Below are 24,025 nucleotides of genomic sequence, written 5' to 3' on the forward strand. Positions count from 1 at the left end.
AGAGCTGTGATTGGTCACAGCTTGTCACATGGTACAAGACTGTTGTGAATAGCCCAGTACCATGGGACCTCTGTGATCATTCACAGATTTCACACGTAGTAAGCAATGATTTCAGCAAGTGACATCTAGTTTGGCCAATCAGTGATCACATGAATCAGGACCTCACACAGAGGTCCAATACAGCGATTTGTGTACAGCAGATTGTGGTGCTACGTGCTCCCAGGCAATGGATGCGGGGGGGGGGGGGGGAATGGACATTTAGAAATGTCCCCCCACATTGGGAGCCCCTGGCCATTTATCGGCATGAGCCAGACAAGAAGAAGTTAAAGAAGAAGTACAGCCAAAGCTCTTTCGGCTGTACTTCTTCTATGGATCACAGGAGTGCAGTTCGTTCTGCACTCCTGTGACCTGTTTTCAGCTGAAAAAAAGCTGAAGCCTGCTGTCGGCTGACATTGCTCACTCAGTCCAGGCTATGGAAAGATTCCAACTTTAAAGTCGTGATCCACCCCAGAGTCTGGAGTGGCATCTTGCTCAGGCTTTTAGCGAGCCGCACTCTGGCAAGCGTGGGCGGGGGGGGTTGCAAAGCAGACAGCAATGACTGACAGTCACCGCTCTCTGTTTACAGCAGCAGTGAGAACTCAGCAATCATGTGATCGCTGAGTTCTCACACTTAGAGCCGGCTGGGGACCAATGCTGCATCCACCTAAGTAAGTATAATTTGGGAAAGAAAGAAGTCTGGATTTCTTTTAACCCCTTTGTGCTGGCGCCTCCCAGCCCTTTAAGAGTTTCAGAAGCCGGGGGTTTTAGGATCATGTGACCGCCGTGATTTGATGATTTGCTGTCACGGCGGTCACATGATCGGAAAAGGTCACGATCGCAAAGGGAGATCAGGACCTTTCCGTGAGTCACGGACATATGTGCTGGGAGAGCACAGGGCACACACTCTCAGCACATATGTATTTTCTAATGGCACACAAATATGCGGCTGCTTGGCGTCAATACCCAGACGGCGAGAGGCCACATATTTGCGTGCGCTCGGCGTCTAGGGGTTAAGGTTGGATTAAAGTTAAAATAAAGTGTTGCAAGCAACAATTCCTAGCAGGGTTGCTCTACCTGCTTGTGATTTTCATCTGAGTATGCATTGTGCCGCACATGAGCAGCTCAAGTTACTTTCTTGGCATGCCTTGGGTGCAAGGATGAATCAACTCCCATGTACAAGAGTGTGGTTAAATCATCCTGGGCTGGCCCATTGATATGGCCAAGACACACAACCTTGATGAAGACTAGGCAAGGATATCAGCTTAAGAAACAGCACAAATGCAGAAAAGAGCTATCACATAAGCATGCCACAATACAAGCTTCAGTATGGTTTACAGCCACATCTCCAGCCCACTGACCTTGGAACCTTTATCTTAATGTGAAAATAGTGATCTCCAAAGCCAGGACTATTCACTTTTTTTATGCCTTTGCCGTTGAATCTAACTCTCTGATCTGGCTGCGAACCAGGTGCGATCTGCGAACAGGCAAATGATAACCACATAAAACTTTACATGTATTGCCAATTTCAGAATAATAAAACATTTTTTTAAGTTAACTCAGTATTCAAAACTAACAGCTGAATAGCAAAAAACTTACATCAACAATGATGGGTTCATAAAGGCCTTGTGCTCTGGTAGTGCCTCCGAGGACAGCTTGAGCGATGGAAACAGACAAGTCTGAGTGGAGGTCTGCTCCGTCCCGTCTGAAGATTGGACTTTTTTGCACCTGTAACAATATTACAAATTAATAGTAAATTACACTTATATGGAAGGAGAGGGCTTCAGGACAGGGTTATGTCTGCTGGTTGAACGGAGCTCACCAAGCTATCACCCAAGTAAATCAGGTGGTAAAATGTTAAGGTCTCAATTTACAGAAATGCGGAAGAAAACATTTACCATAAATCTGTGGACTTTACAATCTGCTTCCAGATATTTTTTTCCCCTTCAACCAATGTAAGTGTCTGTTTGCTGCAGCCTAAGCTAAACTGTGCAGTTCTAACACTAAAGTGGACCTGTCTAACAATACTACTGGAGTATAAAGTACCTTGTTGTGCCTGTAAGTATCTGTGTTAGTCTAAAAAAACACATTCCTGCACATTCCGGTCATTCAAAAATCCATACATTTTAAACAGATGTTACATTATGCAATTTTCTTTCCTTCAAACATGGTTTGAAGGAAAGAAAATTGCTTGATTTCCCCATCAACACAGTCAGTGTTGATGAGGGAATTCCTCCCACAGAGCTATTGTGTTCTGCCAGCTGGGAGTCTGGGGAGCCTTCCCCACCTGCAGAATACAATGATCACTGCTGGCAGCTATAGCAACAGGCAGTGATTGGGCGAAAAAAAAACCCAACAGCACTGAAGTCAATTGAGGGAACAACTTCAGTACAAAAAGCCTGCCCATAGATGGATTGTTCCTGCTGAACCAGCCAAATTTTGATCCATCTATGGCCAGCTTTACAGTGGACCTCATTTTGTATTTTTGCCTGAATACAATGCATTCATTCTTTAGTGTGCAGAATAAAATCCAAAAAACGGACACAATTATTAACAATATATGCTGCTCCAGTCACATCCTGTATCATTGTCCTTTTGAAAGCTTAGGATAAGTTCACCTACTGAACATGTTACACCTTTAACCACTTGCCTATCAGGCACTTTTACCCCTTTCCTGCCCTGGCCACTTTTTAGCTTTCAGTGCTGTCGCACTTTGAATGACAATTGTGTGGTCATGCAACACTGTACCTATATGAAAGGTTTATCTTTTTTTTTTTTTTTTAACAAATATAGCTTTTTTTTGGCGATATTTAATTGCCACTGAGTTTTTGGAAAAAAAACAAAACTGAAAACTAAAAAAAAAAAAAAAGAAAAAAAAAAAAAGGTTTGGCTGATGGTAGTTGTAGTTTATCCATTCAAAGAAAATTATGAATGAATGATGCAAATTGTGACAGCGGATGCAGGGAGAATATTCCCCACCTGCTGTCCCGGGGACGAGGGAGGATCAGGGGTGCGGGCTGCAGATACTGGAACAAGTTACATGCTCCACCCTAAAAACGGATTTGTAACATGTTTCAAAGGTGAACTTATCCTTTAAGCAATTTACCTGAAAACATAACTCCGGAACAAGCTCAGTCAAGTCTAACAAGGAATTAATTTATTGTCCAAAAAAAAAAATTTAAATCGGCCAAGATTGTCCGTTTCAAACTGCACCCACATTGGACCAATTAAGAGCATCAATTAACCAACTCTAGGAAAGAGTAAAACTCTGGTTATTTATATAGAGGATGCTCCTAAAAACTATCTAAAATGTGGTAAATAAGGCTAGACCCACCTACTCTTGCTCCTTCTATTGTAACCCTCAATTATCTCTTTAATGGAACTACTTACTATTCTATAACTGAAGGGTTAATACTGCACTAACATTCCATTATATTATGCAAGTTTCTTCTGAACTATACCACCCCCAAAGTTTCTGTATGCATTGGAGTTGGTTCCACTAAAATCTCTTTAGTGGACTTGGTACTCTGTGTTGCTCAACAAACCAGATCAAGCAAATATGATGCAAGACTATGCAAGCAAAAAAAAAGTGCAGTGTGAACTACTGCCCTCAGCTGACCAAAAATCAGATCTAAAACAGAAGGCCTGGCATTTCATAATTCTAGAACAGCCTCTCTCAACCTGGGTGCCCAGGTACCCTGGGGTGCCTTGAGGTTTCTTCAGGGATGCCTTGGCAAAATGTCGAAAAATTGCCCAAAACTTGTATACAAGCCAGCGGGTGGAACAAGCCTGCAATTTAGTTACACAAAGCCACATGTGCACCATTACAACCTTCTAGCCACCGGCGTCTTGACAACCAATGACATCATCAGTTGCTAAGGAGGATGTCAGCTGCCTGCACAGCATCCTAGTCTGACCCTCCATTGCCCCTCACCATCAGTGCTGGGCTCACATTAGCTCAGTGATGGAGAAAAACTGAGGGAGAAAAGAAACATTGGAATACTAGTCAGTACCAGTGTGCAAACGTGTATTTGCTGTAGAAGAATAAATCACCTCTAATGTTGGATGTCCTACATGTCTGGATGTTGCTGCATTATATAAAACTATTAGAATAATTTCACATTTTAGAATGAGGTGCCTCGGGACTGTCCAGAATATTAAAGGGTGCCTCCGGGACTGTCCAGAATATTAAAGGGTGCCTCTGGGACTGTCAATATTAAAGGGTGCCTCCGGGACTGTCAATATTAAAGGGTGCCTCCGGGACTGTCAATATTAAAGGGTGCCTCCGGGACTGTCAATATTAAAGGGTGCCTCCGGGACTGTCAATATTAAAGGGTGCCTCCGGGACTGTCAATATTAAAGGGTGCCTCCGGGACTGTCAATATTAAAGGGTGCCTCCGGGACTGTCAATATTAAAGGGTGCCTCCGGGACTGTCCATAATAATAAAGGATGCCTCCGGGACTGTCCATAATATTAAAGGATGCCTCCGGGACTGTCCATAATATTAAAGGATGGCTCCGGGACTGTCCATAATATTAAAGGATGCCTCCAGGACTTTCCAAAATAATAAAGGATGCCTCCAGGACTGTCCATAGTATTAAAGACTGAAAAAAAAAGGTTGAGAAACACTGTTCTAGAACATATTCTCTTTTAAAAGCAAAACAGATCCCTGCACTTCAAAATACAGACTAGATTGTCAAGTGCACCTACCCGAAATGTGATGAAAACCTCTTTCCTTCCCACTAGCATTCGAACACTCTGCCCATCCTCCACACCTGGAAAACAGAAAGAAAACATTTATTAAGATGGTATACTGGTAACACACTGAAACGTATACAGCAGAGCTTTCTGAAGACGGAAGGTATGCGTCTTTCACTTTTATCACTTCATTATTGGATAAGGAGTTGATTCCTCATTTTGGTAATGCAAATAATTTATTTTTTGTCCTTGGGACAATGCTTCAAACAAAACCACTGCTTTATAAGACAGATACATCCTACTAACAGATCGCAAGTTCCAGTAAGGAAACCCTACTCCACAGAAGCCTTGGTTATATAGAAGACTAAAAATTGCCAACAAGTTGTATAAGCAGTTTGAAATCAGAATGTAAATATATTGTATATAGGCAAGTGCTGGAAACAAATCAAAAGCAGCCAGCATACAAGGTAAAGGTAAAAACCCCTATGAGGTATATGGTATAAAAGTGTCACGCTAAACAAATTATATAATATCAAGTGAAACAGTCAAGTGCACCATATAAAGTGAAACAAAGTTCATAAAATATATAAAAATGTATTCGTGTCCGTGGAACTAAAAGGCACAACAATCACAGTGAAGGATAAAACTGTGATAATGATCCAGTGAGGGAATCCACCACCTCTGCCAGATGTAAACTCACCAGAAAGCTACTGGTAAATAGCATGTATGCACATCACATCAGGGAACCAGAAGATTCTAACTTGGACTGCTCCGGCACAGACAAAATGAAGGTGGACCCTTTCCTAGGAAGAATAGCTCACCACAGGAGCCTTCTCCTTGTCAGCCAGAACCTTTCTATATTCAGCCCGAAGAGAATACACCATGAATGTGCAGGGAAAATGTGAGCATGCTGTGTATGTGGCTGGTCACACTGACACCACAAGCCAGCTTTATGTGTTTGAAATCAGGTCTTTACAGCATTAGACTCTCCAACATCTGGCCTACATATTAGGTTCAGGGTCCAAATTCTAAATTTTGCTGCTTGACTGTGAGTGACATCCCCATCCTTATATAAGGGTTTAGCCCAGTCAGAGAATAACTGCTTCCATGTTTGGTTTCTCACACTACCTACTTTCTGACAAGTCCCTTTAACTGCCACAGCACTAACCTGCAGGAACCGGCACAGTCAAAGTCCTCTTCTGTTTGGTCTCCCCACTACCCCGGCAGGACAGACAAGGATTTGTCATTGTAGTCCCCTTTCCACCACATCGTCGACATGTTGACCTCATGACAAAGGGCCCGGTGTTAATCGTCTCCTTCAAAAAACAGACAGCATTGTTAATTTATTTGTAGCGGAACTAGAAATACCAGAATAAAACTGGCTGTAAAATACAGATGTTTTCCTTTATTCAATCAAGAAAATAAAAGCAGGAATTTGACAGATATTTTTCCTTCTGACACTTAAAGTGGTAGTAGACTGCACGAAAAAAAAAAAAAAAAAAAGGGCCATAATGCACTAGTATGCACCACATCCTAGTACCTTATGACAGACTTACTTGTACACAGAGCCATCGAGAGTCGCACTGTCATGGCTCCCTTGGTCTTCCTTCCAGGTTCGTGGGCTCGGACAGTATGAATGGCCGCAGCAGTGATGATGTCACTCCTGCGCATGCGTGTGGGAGCCCTTGGCTGCAGTGTGGAGCTTACTGTGTGAATATCTCCTAAACAGTGCAAGTTAAGGAGATAGTTACTCTACTTACAGGTAAGCCTTAATATCGGCTTACCTGTAGGTACAACTAACAAAGTGGACTTCCACTTTAAAGGTAATTATCTTTTTTTCTCATTATGGTCAGGACTAAAGAGCATAAAATCTGAACATATTTTCTCTTTTTGTAGTCGGATAAATATGATATACAAGATATGAATATTTTGCATTCCTGTTTTGATCCAGCAGGTAGAACTTCAGGCCCCTCTTCTACAGTTTTGTTGATCTAAAAAGCTTGTTTACAGAATGCAATAGCTCATGCAGAAATCTACACAAGTGAATTACTTATCGCCTATCTCAATCTGAAGTTTCAATTTGACAAATTATGGCTGACAGCAGGCAACGTGTTTTGTTGTCTCTTTACCTAACCCATCGTTCTTGGAGAATCCTTTGAATAGTTTAAAAACTTAGATAGTTTTTCCTCAATTATTGAAGTTTTCCTCTAAGGATTTTTAGGAGGTCATGTGATAAATATCGCTGCAATCTGTTGTTCCTACCATGCCGGTGCCATTGCAATAGTGGCAGTGATTAAGTTTCGTGCCAGGCTCATTTCCTTTTCCATTGCACCTCGGACATGTATCTTTGACATTAACTGAAATCTCCTTGTTGACTCCCTTGGCTGCCTGGATAAAGGTGAGGTCCATGAAGTACTGCATGACAAAAGAAATGAAAAAATGTAAATCCAGATGAAATGTACAAAGGAAAACTTATGCTACACAGCTTTCCCTTAAAAGAAAGAAATCAGTATAACATTAATGCAAGCCAGTAACAATTTACTACTCAAAGTGTAAAACCAGACCCCCCCCCCCCCAATATGTAGTATAGCTGCAGTGCCAATAACTTGTATATAACAACTTAAAGCGCTACTAAACCCAGGACACTGCATTCACTATATCTGGTCTCCCACAGTACATGGAAATGCAATTATTTTAACACACACACACACACACACTTTTCTCATCAGCAGCTAGAGCAGTCTTGTGACTTCTATCAGTGTCCAGCCAAGCACTGGCTAGGAGTAGTTTTCATTCTGCTGTAGGAGGATGCAGGACCCCTGACTTGTGTCTAGACCAGGGGTGGGCAAACTTTTTGACTTGAGGGCCGCAATGGGTTCATATATTGGACCCGGGGGCCGGACCAAGAGTAGATGAATGATGTGTATGTGTCATCCATAGTAAGTATAGTAATATTCCCCCATAGTAAGCATAGTAATTAATCCCCCATATAGTAATTCATCTCCCATAGTAATTCATCCCCCATATAGTAATTCATCCCCCATATAGTAATTCATCCCCCATATAGTAATTCGTCCCCCATATAGCAATTCATCCCCCTTATAGCAATTCATCCCCCATATAGTAATTCATCCCCCATATAGTAATTCATCCCCCATATAGTAATTCATCCCCCATAGTAATTCATCCCCCATAGTAATTCATCCCCCACATAGTAATTCATCCCCCATATAGTAATTCATCCCCCATAGTAATTCATCCCCCACATAGTAATTCATCCCCCACATAGTAATTCATCCCCCATATTAATTCATCCCCCATATTAATTCATCCCCCATATTAATTCATCCCCCATATTAATTCATCCCCCATATTAATTCATCCCCCATATAGTAATTCATCCCCCATATAGTAAGTCCCCCATATAGTAAGTCCCCCATATAGTAATTCATTCCCCATATAGTAAGTCCCCCATATAGTAATTCATTCCCCATATAGTAAGTCCCCCATATAGTAATTCATTCCTCATATAGTAAGTCCCCCATATAGTAATTCATTCCCCATATAGTAAGTCCCCCATATAGTAATTCATCCCCCATATAGTAATTCATTACCCATATAGTAAGTCCCCCATATAGTAATTCATTCCCCATATAGTAAGTCCCCCATATAGTAATTCATCCCCCATATAGTAAGTCCCCCATATAGTAATTCATTCCCCATATAGTAAGTCCCCCATATAGTAATTCATTCCCCATATAGTAAGTCCCCCATATAGTAATTCATCCCCCATATAGTAAGTCCCCCATATAGTAATTCATTCCCCATATAGTAAGTCCCCCATATAGTAATTCATCCCCCATATAGTAAGTCCTCCATATAGTAATTCATTCCCCATATAGTAAGCCCCCCCTGTGTCAATTCACTTACCTTTGCTCCTCCGCGCGTTCCTCTCGTATTCCCGCGCCGTTCTGGTCTTCAGGGAGGACTGTGAGAGAAGAGTTCGTCACGCTGCCCCGCCTACATCCTGGCTGCCCCGCCTACATCCTGACAGCTGCAGAGTCCTGACGCCCGAGAGGAGGGAGGGGGCGGCCATCCTAGAGGGGGGGCGGCCATCCGAGAGGAGGGGAGGGGAGAGGAGGAGAGGAGGTCGCCCGCCCGCCCGAGAGGAGGGAGGGGAGCGGGCGCCCGGCACACAGGAGAGCCGCATCTATTGTAAAGAGCCGCGGCTTGCCGACCACTGGCCTTGCGGGAGCCTAGCTCCGCGGGCCGGATTAAAAGGTCCGCCGGGCCGTATACGGCCCGCGGGCCGTAGTTTGCCCATTGCTGGTCTAGACAGTGCTGAATGGCCCTGTGCTGATCACATGCACTCTCCCCCCCCAAAAAAAAAAACCCTCTCTAGCAATACACACCAAACTGAGCAAGTGTAGAGTGACTCCACACGATATGTCTTATCAGGAGATAACAGGGGGACGCTGGAAGAAGGGGAGGATCAGCGAAGTCAAGGTCAAACAGCCTTTTTACACAATGTAGAGGATTAACCCCTTAGGTGCCACATTGAGTATAACACGCATGCTTCACTGCATATACAGACTGATTGTACTGTTGTGGGTTTATTAACACTTTAAAGTTGCAGTGCTGAGTTACTTATATGTGTTAATCAATAGGAGCACAATGTTACGTCCACAGCAGTTGAGTTAACTTCTCAATCTCTCTTCACTGAATTCCCTGAGATATATACAATGCCAGTGTGATATTCAACTTACAAGAAAGTGTGTAAAACCAAAATATCAGTTTTTTTGGTGCAAATGTACAATACCAGGTTGATAAAGGTCCCTGCTCTTTACAGCCGCATGTTTGAACACCCTTCAACAGTCTAACTCACCTACAGCCTAACAAGCTCAACTCACCTCCTGGGGCTGATCAAAAATATTGTTGAAGTCTCCAAATGGAGAGCTGCCACTAAACTCCCCAAAGATCTTGCGGAAAAGTTCCTCTGGATCTACGGTAGGGCCGCCCTTCCAGTACTGCTGTCCACCTCTGCCGGCACCTGCTGCAAAATCAGCAGTGCCGTATGCATCATATTGCTTGCGTTTCATTTCATCACTTAGAACCTAGTGCAAGAAAAAACTATTTATAAACAAGCAAACAGTACAAATGTCAATACATATAATTATGTATAGGAATTGACTGCATGTTGGATGAAATCAAAAGAAGGGAATGCAGAGGTCGGATTATAAAAAAATCCTCCTCCCTCTGGAAGCCCAGTGAAATTGAAAGTATATCTAATTAACATTATAGAAGAGTTCATTATTAATAGATTTCAAAATAAATCTTTCAAATGTCAACTTTTTTTTTTTTCTTTTTTTTTTTTATTATACCTACGGTATATAAAAATTGATCAGCATATTTTTCAAGCTCTATATTTAAATTTAGTTACCATTATCCTGGCATTTAAGGTGGACTTTACAGCCTAGTTACAAGTAACCTTTTCTTACAAAATAGTAAATCTTCATTTGAGTTTAGACTCACTTTAACAAATCAAAGTTATTGTAAAGGTAAGAAAAATAATAAATATTTCCTACTTACCTGCTCTGTACAGTAGTTTTGCACAAAGCAGCCCTGATTCTCCTCTTCTCAGGTCTTCTGCCTGTGCTCCTGGCTCTTCCTCCCTGCTGAGTTCTCCGATAGCAAGCTGCTTTCTATGGGCGCACTTGTGCATGCTCGCTCCCGAGCCCCGCTCTGTGCGTTTATAAGATACAGAGTGCGGCTCAGCCTCTCCCCTGCACCCTCTTCACTGGCTGATTGACATACTGGGGTTTATTTACTAAAGCTGGAGAGTCCAAAATCAGACTCACTTCTGCATAGAAACCAATCAGCTTCCAGGTTTCATTGCCAAAGCTTCATTGAACAAGCTGAGGTTAGAAGCGGATTGGTTTCTATGCAGAAGGGAGTCTGATTTTGGACTCTCCAGCTTTAGTAAATAAACCCCACTGAGTCTGAGCCAATGAAAAAGGAGAGACCCAGGAGAGCCGCTGCTCTTGTGTGCATCGCTAGATCAAGACCAGGTAAGTATTAGGGGGGACTGGGGTAAATGAGCTTTAATTCTGATTGGCTGCTGTGGAATACTCCACTTTTTTCTCTCAATGAATAGGTTTGATGGTGACTAACATACCCAACTTTGAGGTCTTGCTGTGACCCCCTTTCCCTCCCAATTAACAAAAATAGGATATTTCAGCTACCTCATAAGCTTCAGCCAACTGAGAGAACTTCTCCTTGGCCTGAGGATCTTCTTTGTTGGTGTCAGGATGGTATTTTTTGGCCAGCTTGAAAAAAGTAAGGGAAAAAAAAATAAATCAGAAATATTGGTTTATAAGCATCAATTTTACACAATAGGCAGACTATAAGCATTTCAAAGAAAACCGATTTCTTACACACAAAAAAAAAAAAAAAAAAAGAAAAAAAAGAAAAAAAAAAAAAAAAAAAAAAAAAAACACACTACAAGTTTTTTTTCTTTTTTTTTTTATACAGATCCCGCAGTTCAACTTTTTTTTAAATTTTTCATTTGAGTTTCATCTTTGGTGGGATGATTGCAAAATGAGAGTGAAATGAGAGTGTGATGCTTCCTATTAGAACACTGGGGATGATCATGTGATTACAGCAAAATGCAGCATCCCACTACTTAGCTCTCATTTTCAGCAAATGTACTAGAATAATCTCTCTGGTTATCAGCAGGACAGAACTAAGCATTTACACTAACATAAAAGGCTTAAAGTGTATCTAAACAAAAAAAAAAAAAGAAAAAAAAATGTAAAATATTGCAGCTGATCGATTCTTACACATACTGCCTTGGTTTTCATATTTCAGGCTAAGAACACCTTTTGGCAAGTATCTGCCAGAAATGCAGTGCCTTCATCACATCCTGTGTACTTAACCATTTCAATACCGGGCAATTTTACACCTTCCTGCCCAGGCCATTTTTCACGTTTCAGCGCTCTCACACTTTGAATGACAATTGCGCGGTCATACAACATTGTACCCAAACTAAAATTTTATCATTTTCTTCACACAACTAGAGCTTTCTTTTGGTGGTATTTAATCACTGCTGGGGTTTTTATTTTTTGCTAAATTAACAAAAAAAGACCAAAAATTTTGAAAAAAAAACACGTTTTTCTTTGTTTCGGTTATAAAAGTTTGCAAATAAATAATTGTTCTTCATAAATTTAGGCCGAGATGTATTCTGCTACATGTCTCCGGTGAAAATAACCCAAATTAGGATGTATTATCTAGTCTGTAGGAAAGTTATAGAGTTCACAAACTATGGTATAGATCTGAAAATTGATCAATCCTGAAGTACTGACAGCCAATCTAATTTCTTGAGGTCCAAGAATGTCAGAACAGTACAGATATCCCCCAAATGACCCCTTTTTGCAGAGTAGACAGTCCGACGAACTTCATAAGAGGAATGGCAAGTTTTTTGAAGTTGTATTTTTTTGTCATAATTTTTCGGAAAATTAAAAAAAATGTAAAAAATTATTTTCACTATTTTTTTTTTTTACATACTGTCACCAGTGCAGTACAGCGTCATCAAATAACTGGCATGGCGGTGAACAGGGACACCGACTGGTGGCAGTATGAAAAAAAAATATATATTTTTTTTATTATTTTTAATTTTTTATTACATTTTTTAAATTTTTTTTTAAGATTTTTTTTCATATTTTACTATGACCAAAGTAGTACAATGTTACCATAGTAACATTGTACTACTTTGGGGAAGTGATCAGTATTTTTATTTATTTATTTATTTTTTTTTACACAATTTGCTTATAGCAAAGAATTACTTTGCTATAAGCAAGCATTTACCTGAATGAAATCGATTCATTCAGGTTTTTTTTTTTTTTGTGCTTAGCTGTGATTTGGTCACAGCTAATCACATGACATGTGCATGTGATTAGCTGTGACCATTCAAAGCTAGGCAGTAGTATACAATGGATGGCATGAATGAAGCCATCCATTGTATACAACTGTCATGTGACCTGCTGTGATTGGTCACAGCAGGTCACATGGTACCAGCAACGGGGGGCCGGTACTCAGATCTGTCATCGGCCGTGTCCGAGGTACGCGGCTCTGCATTAGCGCAAACTGCGCATGTGCGGGTGCACGCCAAATGGCGTGCACCCGGAATGCCAAAGCACTTTTGAAGCCCCTAAACGGCCATTGGCCGGGCTGCTAATGGTTAAAGATAAAGGTTTCTATAGAACGGGAGAAGTCTTGGAGGTTTGGTTGATATTTTGAGACCAGGTTGGTGATATAGCTGGTGGCAGAGTTGTGGATAGCTTTGTAAGTTGTTAGTATTTTGAATTTTAATCGTTGGGTGAGTGGAAGCCAGTGGAGGGATTGGCAGAGAGGAGTAGCAGACACTGAACATTGGTAAGGTGGATGAGCGTGCACCCGGATGCCGAAGCACTTTTGAAGCTGCCAAACGGCCATTGGCCGGGCGGCTAATGGTTAAACTGGTTCTAAAGGCTCAAGGTTTTTTACTTTCATGCATCCTTTGCATGACGTTAAAAACCTGTGTGTAGAAGCCCCTCCTGCCCCCCTGACACTTAGCTGAGCCCAATCTCGATCCAGGGATGTCCAGGAGAGCCTCGGTTCTCCAGGGACACTCATTCCTGGTTGGCTGAGGCAGCAGCAGGCTCCATTTCTCCTGCTGTTGTCAATCATAGCCAATCAGGAGAGGGAGGGGGCAGGGCCAAGCCACGGCTCTGTGTGTGAATAGACACGCACAGCTGTGGCTTGGGAACGCGCCTGCTCGGGTGCCCCCATAGCAAGCTTCTTGCTGTGGGGGCACCCAACAGGAGGGAGGGTCCAGAAGCGCCAGTGGGATACCTGAGAAAAAGAGGATCGGGGCTTCTCTGTGCAGGTAAGTATGACATGTTTGTTATTTTAAATGGAAACAAAAAAAAGACTTTAGTATCACTTTAAAGCACAAATATCCTTATCCTTCTTCTGTAAACTACTAATCCCATCAAACCACCATATAGTGGGGATAAACAAAGAGAGACATGTTTGAAATCCATCCTGTAAGACAAACCCCCATAGACAAAATGGAAAAAAGATGTGTAAACATGAAGGGACAGGAAGTGTGTTATTCATGGGAGCATGTACACTCCACGTGCCAACTGTTGGCTTGAGGAAGCACAGCCACCCAAATTGCATGGGCCTCCCCCCTCAGGAGAAAAAGCTTATGGAGAGTGATCTGCACTCCATTAACCTCAATGGAAGGTAGGTGAGACATCAAGGGTCTAAATGACCCCTGGGGTCTCATCAAAAAGAGATGCTGTCACAAAGAGTTTATATCATATATGATATAAAAAGTTTTTTGTTTTCTTTAAAAAAGTATCAAAAAATATAGTTACACCCAAGCACTTAGAATCCCTCCAAACACATTTTGAGCCCATCCTTCCTCCTTGACCCCCCTCCCCAAGTACAATCACATACTAAAGCAAACACCACCTGTTGGGGGCACCTACACATGTTACATATCACCATGAGAGAAAAGTTTCTAGATCTAAAGTGATGACTTGTATGGGGTTTTAAAGAGTCGCCAATGAAAAATCTAAAGTAGTTTATTGGCATTTTGCGGGCGTGCCCAATTTTAAAGGTTGACACGTTGGATATCTATTTGCTATTGGGTATTTATTAATTTGGCACAAACTCACCTTTTATACTGTACCAAAATTGGGTCACATATTATATTTGGGTGCCCTAAAATGAACTTTAGTATGTTTTTTACTGAAAATTTGTTCTTGATAAACAATAACACAATTATTGTGTGACAAAAAAAATTGGAATTAAACTTATTTTATTTTCCAGGCTGTCTCCTTTCAGAAAAATATATATAATGTTTGGTGGGAGGTTAACTAATCTTCAGACCTAAAATGATTTTTTTAAACGTGTGCAAAAAAAAAAATGCAGAAACAGTTAAGCAAAAGGGTTAAAGCGTACTTATGATCTGCATTTCCCCCCTTGCATCACATATCACACCAGTTTTGTGGCATGCATGAGGCACATGAAAAAGCAATTGTTTTCTATGTACCCTTAGGGTGATCAGTCTTGATCCAGTATGGAGAAATGCCAGTCACCACAGAATGTGTGAACAAGCCCTTAAACTGAAAATTTGGACAGCCAAGTTGTTATTCATTCTAACCAAAGGACATTTGATTTACACAAGGACATAGTTTGTAGAGTGCAGAGGGCCTTGATTCAAATAGAATACTTCAGTGGATTGTGCCGTTCACAACAGGGAAATAAGTTGAGCTGCAAAAATCAATGTCAAGCCTCCAGACCTCAAACGGACTCCGGACACAATGTACTATGACCATCAGACAGCCAGGTCACGTGTGGAGAGTGGTGGGGTCGTTTGGGATTTCTGAGACATTTTTTTGTTTTCTAAATGAGCCTGTCACCTTTATTAAAGCAGAACCAGGGTGGATAAAAATCAATGATTTAAAAAAAAAAAAAATCAGATTTTTTTTATTTACAATCAGATTTTTTTTAAATAAAATGCTTTTTGAGAAAAATATATTACCATCCAAAGGTTATTCCATCATGAAATAAAGATTAGGTTTTTAATTATGTAGAATAAGGCTGTATATGTTTAATTTTTTTGGTAAATAAATTCCATGAATCCATTCACAATGTCATGCTCTTCCAGAGGTTTTTGTAAGATTATTGGGCAGTTTCTCTGCCTACAAGATATTATCACAGATGTTTGGTTTACTTTTGCAGTTCTCAAAACTGAATTTGACTCAGAGAGATCACATGCCTCTTCTTCACAGCAAAAATGTTATAACATGAACAGAGTTAAGAAAAAGACCTTCATCCTAACTTCTACAAACCTATGAATACAGAATCAACCCCTTCAGGGCTAAGTTTCAAGAAGTTCAGTGAATAGAATAGAAACAATATTTTTCTGATTGTTTGGAGTGGAATAGATCTGCACAAGAAGAAAGTGAAACTAAGTGTGAGGAGGAAGGGGCTGACAGTCTAAGTTTCTTAAAATATATATATTTTGTTTAGCCAAATTAGTTAACAAACATGGATGTTTAACCTCCTTGGCGGTATTCCCGAGTGTAGCTCGGGGTAGAATTTCTATACCAAGAACGGTAACCCCGAGCTACACTCGGGCTTACCATGCAGCGTTCTCTGGGGGTCCCTGCAGCACTTACCTTGTCCTTCGCTCCCACGATGGGTCCCCTGCAGCATCCCCGGCCATCTCCTCCGGCAGATGCCGGCATCTGGCTTCCGTGTTCCGGTCCCTGTGACGTCGGAACGTTCAGGCGGCGGAACCGGCAGGAAATTTGAAATTTTTAAAAAAATGACATTTTTGCTGTCATTGCTTTTTCACTGCATTTCACATACATTTTCTCCGCACTGCTTTGTCCTGTGCCCTGCCTGCATTTTGACTGTTCTTTCTGCCTGGAAACTTAGAAAAGTCCATGGCGGCCAAAAAGCATCCCTTTACGTCAAAAGCGGATTTAGAACAGCGATAGTAAATCAGAACCACTTGCAGAATTGAGTGATAATGATTCGTGGGGAAATTCATCATCAGACACTGAAAACGATTTTGCGACTTTGCTCAGCGATGTGCGAATTTGCCTCTGTATTTCAAATTTCAGTGTTTTTGGTTTGATTATATTATTGAATTAAATTTATTATTATATTATTTTTTATGATTATTTATTAAATTATAATTTATGATTTCGTGTTTCAAGTTTTATCATTTCCGGAATGTTTAAGTAAGTAATTACTAAGAATTGCAGGCCTACAATACATAACACCAAATTTCCATGCAAAAAAATGGTACCGCTTTTGGTACAAAATTCCTGACATAATCATACCGCCAGGGAGGTTAAGCAAATCACATATGCTGGAATGTTATTGTTTCAGTTGAATAAATCTATTTAAATTGTTATTATTAAGGTAATGATTATTTTTCTCCTTCCTAAGTACAACAGAAAAGTTGTCCAAATATGAATGATTAACCTATTAAACTGGGGATAAAAAAAACTAATATGAAAAGTTGTTATTCTAAAAATCTTCATCTACTTGCATATTAAAGTTATACCAGCAAGAATCAGTCTTTATGTAGAAAACTCTGATTTAAATCAAGCCTTACTGACTAGTGATTTAAATCAGTTTGATTTAAATTAAATCCACCCTGAGTAGAACTAAACTCTTTTAAACAACATTAAAGTGGAATTTCCCCCAAAAAGGGAAGTTCTGCTTGTTTGCTCCCCCCTTCACTGTCACATTTGGCACTTTTTTTTGTGGGGGGAGTGGGTACCTGGGTTTGATGGGTACCCACTTCTAGTCAGATGCACCTCGGTGATCTGAGCTGAAGGTTCAGCCCCCGTCCTTTCCCCGGAGCCTTCAGGGACATTTCAAGACAAGACTGTGGGACCATTCACTTTGCACAGTAGGGAACCGGCTGTGGAGCTGCAAGGCTTCGCTTTCAATTTCCCTTACTGAAGATGCCAGCACCTGCACCCGAAGCCAACTGAAGTATTAGCTCAGGTGAGGACATCGCTGGATCCCTGGACAGGTAAGTATCCTCATATTAAAAGTCAGCAGCTACAGAATTTGTAGCTGCTGACTTTTAATTTTGTGGGCGGAGCCTGCAGCTCTGCTTTAACTATTTAACCACTTGCCTACCGGGCACTTTTACCCCCTCCCTGTCCAGGCCAGCATTCAGCTTTCAGAACTGTTGCACTTTGAATGACAATTGCACGGTCATACAACACTATACCCAAACTAAATTTGTATCATTTTTTTGAGACAAACAGAGCTTTCTTTTGGCGGCATTTAATTACCACCGGGGTTTTTATTTTTTGCTAAACAAACAAAAAGACCAAAAATTTTGAAAAATGTGTGTAAATTTTTTAAATAAGTGATTTTTCTCCTTCACGGATGTGTGCTGATGAGGCTTCAGTGACGGGCACTGATGAGACTGCACTGACAGGCGGTACTGAAGGGCACTGACAGGCATCACTGAGGAGGCACTAATAGCCAGCACAGATGGGCATTGAAAGCCAGCACAGATGGGCATTGAAAGCCAGCACAGATGGGCACTATTGGCTGCACAAATGGGCACTGATGGGGCTACACTGATCATCAAGGCACCGATGATCAGTGTAGATGACCCCCTGAGAAATGCCGCTTATCGGCTCCCCTCTCCTCACGTGCTGTCAGCATGAGGAGACGACTGCTGATAAACGACATTTCCCATTTACACTGTGATTGGACACAGCTGGTCACATGGTAAAAGGCAGCTCTGATTGGTCCTTTACTTGGACAGGTGATCAGCTGTGTCCGAAAGACACAGCCATCATAGATCGTGCACGGCGCGAGCCCCCTGTGGTTCTGGGAGGACGTCCATGGACGCCCTACCAGAACTAGCCGACCGTGCTGTAGCCGTCTTTTGGCTATAGCGTGGTCGGGAAGTGGTTAATTCTCACGCTGCTAGCCTTCGTAAATAGATAGGATATTTTGTTTAATTGTTTTAAACTTTTTTTTTTTTTTTTTTAAACATGCATTGATGTCATCAGCCAAGAAACATGGTGCAGATGAATCCCACCACCTCAAAGGCAAACAAGAAGCAGCGAGGAGCACATCGCAACTCCCAGAAAAAATACCTAATTGATCATTATATATAGACACTAGTCTCATTAATCATCACCACATTTTTGGTACCCTCCTTCACCCTCTTCCTGTTGTCTGCACTCTCTACACACAGGCTATTCTGTTTCTGCCTTTTAGGTCTTTTCACTTGGTCCTGGAGGACGATAGACTTTTTTATCTCATGCATGTATTTTTAGTTGCTGCTCCTCAGTTATTATTATTATACAGGATTTATATAGCGCCAACAGTTCGCTCAGCGCTGTACATTATAAAGGAAGACAGTATAAGAGACAGTACAGTAACAATACGATTCAATACACGAGGGGATCAAGGGCCCTGCTCCTCGGAGCTTACAATCTAGGAGGGAGGGGATAGTGGTACAGAAGGAAATAGCTGTGGGTGAGATGGAGTGGTAGGAAGAGTGGAGGAGTTCAGTAGTTAGCTGAGGGCGGGGTAGGCTTCCCTGAAGAGATAGGTTATCACCTTGGGGTGCCATGTTTTTCTCCCCACAACTCCAGGCCAGACACCGGCAGCGATTTCCATTTGGAGACGTGGTTAGACTGCTTATATAGCCGATTTGTAAGTATTGTTCTATCAATGGACATTTATATGTATAAATACTATACCATCTCTACCCAAACCCTGTTTTGAGGGAATTTTGTGAACACACTCTATGATACTGTTTTCTAGGCTTACAGACTTCATATTGGACATCTCCTCCTGAAGAAGTGAGAATAATGTCACGAAACGCATCAAGCCACAGGATGCACCCATTATTATGTTTTGCAAACACTTAGAAAAATGGAATTTATACACGTATTATGTGAATGTTAGACAGATTGTATACCGACATATGAAAGTGTTTACAAACCAGCTCGACTTTTTTTTAAATTGCTTTATTTATATAAAAAAAGGTTTTCATCTATTATGCAATAAATCTTTTCATGTAACTGGATGGACTTTTGTCTTTTTCAGCCAGACTAATTATATGCAAATGTTGTACCTCATTTAAAGTCCCATCAAATCTGTTCTTGTTCTTTGTCTATGTAAAGGGGAACTCTGCTAAGGGATATTTAAACTGGTAACATATGGCCAATGTAACGGCTTAAAAACTCTAACACTTCCCATGGTGAGACACAAAGGACAGTTCTGAGGGTTTTCTATTGCTTTTGACAATCATGCACATAGGTTGGTGAGGTGGTTTGGGAAATCAGCCTATTTGCATATAATAATAATATAAAGGACAGTCCACTTAGCCATCCTGATGTAAACCAGTCACCCTTTACCCATATACAGCAGGTAACTAGAATGCGGCAGTCATGACTTGCCCGATGTTTACATTTCATGCTGGTAATCTTCCTCCTCCTTGACTGAGCCTGTGCAGAGGGTCTTTAGAGACCATCTCCAGAGACTAAAGATGATCGAAAATATTACCATAGAAGTCTGAAGACCCTCTGGAGGGGAGGAAGTCTGCGTCTGCAGGAAGTAGACATTGTGGCAGGCCACTGCTGTGTAACTCAGGTAAGTAAGCTGCGGGGGGTGGTTGGGTAGTGTAGGTCTGTATGGCCGGGCAGGGTGGACACGCCCAGAGGTCTGCTTTTGTAAACCCATTACCTGGTAATAGGCCTTCTTTATTTCTTTCTGGCTCGCATTTCTGGGGACCCCCAACACCTGGTAGAAGTCGGTTTTGTTGCACGCGGATGAACTTGTGTGAAATTGGGAGACATGACCTGTGTGGATTGGAAATACATGACAGGAAGAGTGATACAACAATTACATCTATACACAACAAACCTTTCATACAGAGGGTTTATCTTCTACTCCTAGATCACATGAAATACAATATATTATAGAAACATTGTGCAGCCACCAACAATGCTCCAATCCAGCTGAGGGCAACCTGACCGCTATAGGCGCACTCAGAGGGCAACCTGACCGCTACAGGCGCACTCAGAGGGCAACCTGACTGCTACAGGCGCAATCAGAGGGCAACCTGACCGCTACAGGAGCAATCAGAGGGCAACCTGACCGCTACAGGCGCAATCAGAGGGCAACCTGACCGCTACAGGCGCAATCAGAGGGCAACCTGACCGCTACAGGCGCAATCAGAGGGCAACCTGACCGCTATAGACGTAATATCCTGCCCTCAGCTAATAATGGAATCTTCTACTCTTCCAACCAGTCCATCCCCCACAGTTGCTACCTTTTGTACCACCAGCCCCTCCCTCCTAGATTGTAAGCTCCAAGGATCAGGGCCCCCCTATCCCTCTTGTATTGAACTGTATTGTTGCTGTATTGTCTCCCGTTCTATTGTAAAGCACTGAGCAAACTGTTGGTGCTATATAAATCCTGTATAATAGCAATCAGAGGGCAACCTGACCGCTATGGGCGCAATCAGAGGGCAACCTGACCGCTATGGGCGCAATCAGAGGGCAACCTGACCGCTATGGGCGCAATCAGAGGGCAACCTGACCGCTATGGGCGCAATCAGAGGGCAACCTGACCGCTATGGGCGCAATCAGAGGGCAACCTGACCGCTATGGGCGCAATCAGAGGGCAACCTGACCGCTATGGGCGCATTCAGAGGGCAACCTGACCGCTATGGGCGCAATCAGAGGGCAACCTGACCGCTATGGGCACATTCAGAGGGCAACCTGACCGCTATGGGCGCAATCAGAGGGCAACCTGACCGCTATAGATGTAATCAGAGGAGAAATGTGGTTATAGAGCTGTAGAACTACAACTCCCAGAATGCAGTTTCATCCTGCCAGCAACAGAGGCATGCTGGGAGTTGTAGTCCTGCACAGACAGCGGTCAGCTCCTGCAGCATGCAATGTAACCTTGAGCATGTAGCACACGTGTAGCCGGGGGCGCTCACTGCCCTCCACTCACCTCCTGCGAGGACTTGGGCCCCCACTACCCGCAGAGCCAATAGCTGGGCTGCCTCGGTTCGGGTCCATCGGTGTACTCCCGGCAGCAGCTGTCCCCTCACCCCGGACACTGCCACTGCGCACCAGCGCAAGGAACAGCGAGCCGCCATCTTGCCGGCAACCATTAGCAGTGCGCATGCGTTATAGACAACACCTGGGAAGAATGTCACATTGTAGCAGCTGGTTCCGGCCACCAGGGGGAGACGGAAGTGATGTCGGCGAAAAGACAGGAAGTGGGCGGGGCGGGGCGGGGCGAACTGAGAGCCAGGGGAACGGAAATGTTATTGTTCCTATGTTGTGTGTCAGGGTGACAGGAGGGAGAAGGGGAGGATACCATTACAGGGTGACAGGAGGGAGAAGGGGAGGCTACCATTACAGGGTGATGGGGGGTCGTTGTATAGTCACGTGTTGGTTACAGAAACATTGGTGAGAGGGTACTGTTACTGGAGGGTAAGGGGGGAGTGACAGGGGGCGCAGTGCCAGTGTTACTGGGAGGTGTGGGGTGCACTGCCCTGGGTGGCAGGACACTGTCAGCAATACAGGGGTGCTGGGCAGGGGGCATTATAGGTGTCGGCGCTCTGGGGTGACAGGTAAGCGCGGTGTTGGTGCTGTGGAGTGACAGGCATGGTGTCGGCGCTGTGGGGTGACGGGTAGGCGCGGTGTCGGCGCTGTGGGGTGACGGGTAGGCGGGGTGTCGGCGCTGTGGGGTGACGGGTAGGCGCGGTGTCGGCGCTGTGGGGTGACGGGTGGGCGCGGTGTCGGCGCTGTGGGGTGACGGGTGGACGCGGTGTTGGCGCTGTGGGGTGACGGGTAAGCACGGTGTCAGCGCTATGGGGTGACGGGTAGGCGAGGTGTCAGTGCTATGGGGTGACGGGTAGGCGAGGTGTCAGTGCTATGGGGTGACAGGCGTGTGTCAGTGCTATGGGGTGACGGGTAAGCGCAGTGTCAGTGCTATGGGGTGATAGGTAGGTGAGGTGTCAGTGCTGTGGGGTGACAGGTAGGCGCAGTGTCAGTGCTATGGGGTGACGGGTAAGCGCGGTGTCAGTGCTATGGGGTGACAGGTAGGTGCAATGACGGTGGTAATGTGAAAGGAAACATGGGTGATGGGTGGGTGCACTGTCAATAATGCTGGGTGATTGGAAACCCAAAACCAGGAAATAAAAATCAATTGCAATAAATAAAATATATAAAAGGCTTCCACTCTTCTTCTCGAATATCGATAATAATAAGGATATCCATATAAGGTAACTAAGGACCAATAAAACCCCGAAGGAGAAATGTATAAATACTGCAGTAAAGTCAATATTAAATAAGTATTATTATACAGGATTTATATAGCGCCAACAGTTTGCGCAGCGCTTTAAAGAATGAAAGTAGACATGACAGTTACAACACAATTTGGCACGAGAGAAAGCAGAGGGCCCGGCTCATTGGAGCTTACAATCTAGGAGGAAGGGTTGAGTAATACAAAAGGTAATTGTGGGGGGAGGGGTTGATTGAGGAAATAAAATGCAGCTTACTAGTTAGAAGCAGGATAGGCTTCTTTAAAGATAAAGGTTTTCAGGGATCGTCTAAAGGTGGATAGATTAGGAGACAGCTGGACAGATTGGGGTAGGGAGTTCCATAGGATGGGAGAAGTCTTGGAGGTTTGGTTGATATTTTGAGACCAGGTTGGTGATGTAGGTGGGGGCAGAGTTTTGGATGGCTTTGTAAATTGTTAGTATTTTGAATTTTATTCGTTGGGTGAGTGGAAGCCAGTGGAGGGATTGGCAGAGAGGGGTAGCAGACATTGAATGGTTGGTAAGGTGGATGAGCCTGGCAGCAGAATTCATGATGGACGATAGCCTACAGTTGCAAGAAAAAGTATGAGAACCCCTTGGGATTACGTGGAGTTTTGCATGAATTGGGCATAAAATGTGCTCAGAACGTCATCTAAGTCACAACAATAGAAGAACACAGTCTGCTGAACATAATACTACACAAACATTAGATGTTGCCATGGTTTAATTGCACATAACATGTAAACATTCACAGTGCAGGGAGGAAAAAGTATGTGAGGCCCTAGCTTAATGACTTCTCCCAGAGCTAATTGGAGCCAGGAGTGAGCCAACCTTGACTCCAATCAGTGTGATGATATTGGATGTGCTGCTGACAGCTGTCCTGCCCTTAAAAAACACACACCTGTTTTGGGTTTACTGGTTTCAAGAAGCACTGTCTGATGTGAACCATGCCTCGCAGAAAAGAGCTCTCAGAAGACCTACGATCAAGAATTGCTGACTTGCATGAAGCTGGAAAGGGTTACAAAAGTATCTCTAAAAGCCTTGATGTTCATGTGTCCACTGTAAGACAGACTGTCTACAATTGAGAATTGAGAATAGGAGAGGTCCAAGGACAGGACCTTGGGGGACCCTGACAGAGGAGTAGGAGAGGAGGAAGTAGAGTTGTGACACTGAAGGTGCAGTGATAGGTAAGATTCGAACTAACGTAGAGTACAGTCACGGAGACTAAGTAAATAGAGGTTTTTTTTGAGGAGGGGGTGGTCAACTGAGTCAAAGGCAGCGGAGAGGTCCAAGAGTGAGAGTACGGAATAGTGACCATTGGTTTTAGCAGTTAGTAAGTCGTTCATGAGTTTTAGGAGAGCAGTTTCTATGGAGTGTTGTGGGGGAAATCCAGACTG

At 43.0% G+C, this 24,025-nt stretch overlaps 1 protein-coding gene across 2 annotated transcripts in view; it reads right to left on the reverse strand.

Moving 5' to 3' along the window:
• DNAJA3 (DnaJ heat shock protein family (Hsp40) member A3) overlaps nt 1-21,497 on the reverse strand; it is a 29,824-nt gene extending 8,327 nt beyond the window's left edge. Inside the window, exons 1-9 of one of the 2 annotated variants that reach the window (XM_089683329.1) lie at nt 21,311-21,497; nt 20,033-20,148; nt 10,978-11,061; nt 9,646-9,849; nt 6,998-7,150; nt 5,904-6,051; nt 4,748-4,812; nt 1,636-1,764; nt 1,398-1,513 (exon numbers count right to left, since the gene is read on the reverse strand). In XM_089683329.1, the coding sequence (XP_089539455.1) occupies nt 1,398-1,513; nt 1,636-1,764; nt 4,748-4,812; nt 5,904-6,051; nt 6,998-7,150; nt 9,646-9,849; nt 10,978-11,061; nt 20,033-20,148; nt 21,311-21,473 (1,178 nt within the window). In that variant the 5' untranslated portion in view covers nt 21,474-21,497. The remainder of the gene's footprint in view (nt 1-1,397; nt 1,514-1,635; nt 1,765-4,747; nt 4,813-5,903; nt 6,052-6,997; nt 7,151-9,645; nt 9,850-10,977; nt 11,062-20,032; nt 20,149-21,310) is intronic. The other variant, XM_089683332.1, reaches the window with a different exon arrangement.
• Between the last annotated feature and the right edge of the window lie 2,528 nt (nt 21,498-24,025).

Source organism: Staurois parvus, unplaced genomic scaffold (assembly GCF_062004578.1).
Source record: "Staurois parvus isolate SC_StPar_1 unplaced genomic scaffold, SC_StPar_1.0 ptg000018l, whole genome shotgun sequence".
Taxonomy (NCBI): domain Eukaryota; kingdom Metazoa; phylum Chordata; class Amphibia; order Anura; family Ranidae; genus Staurois; species Staurois parvus.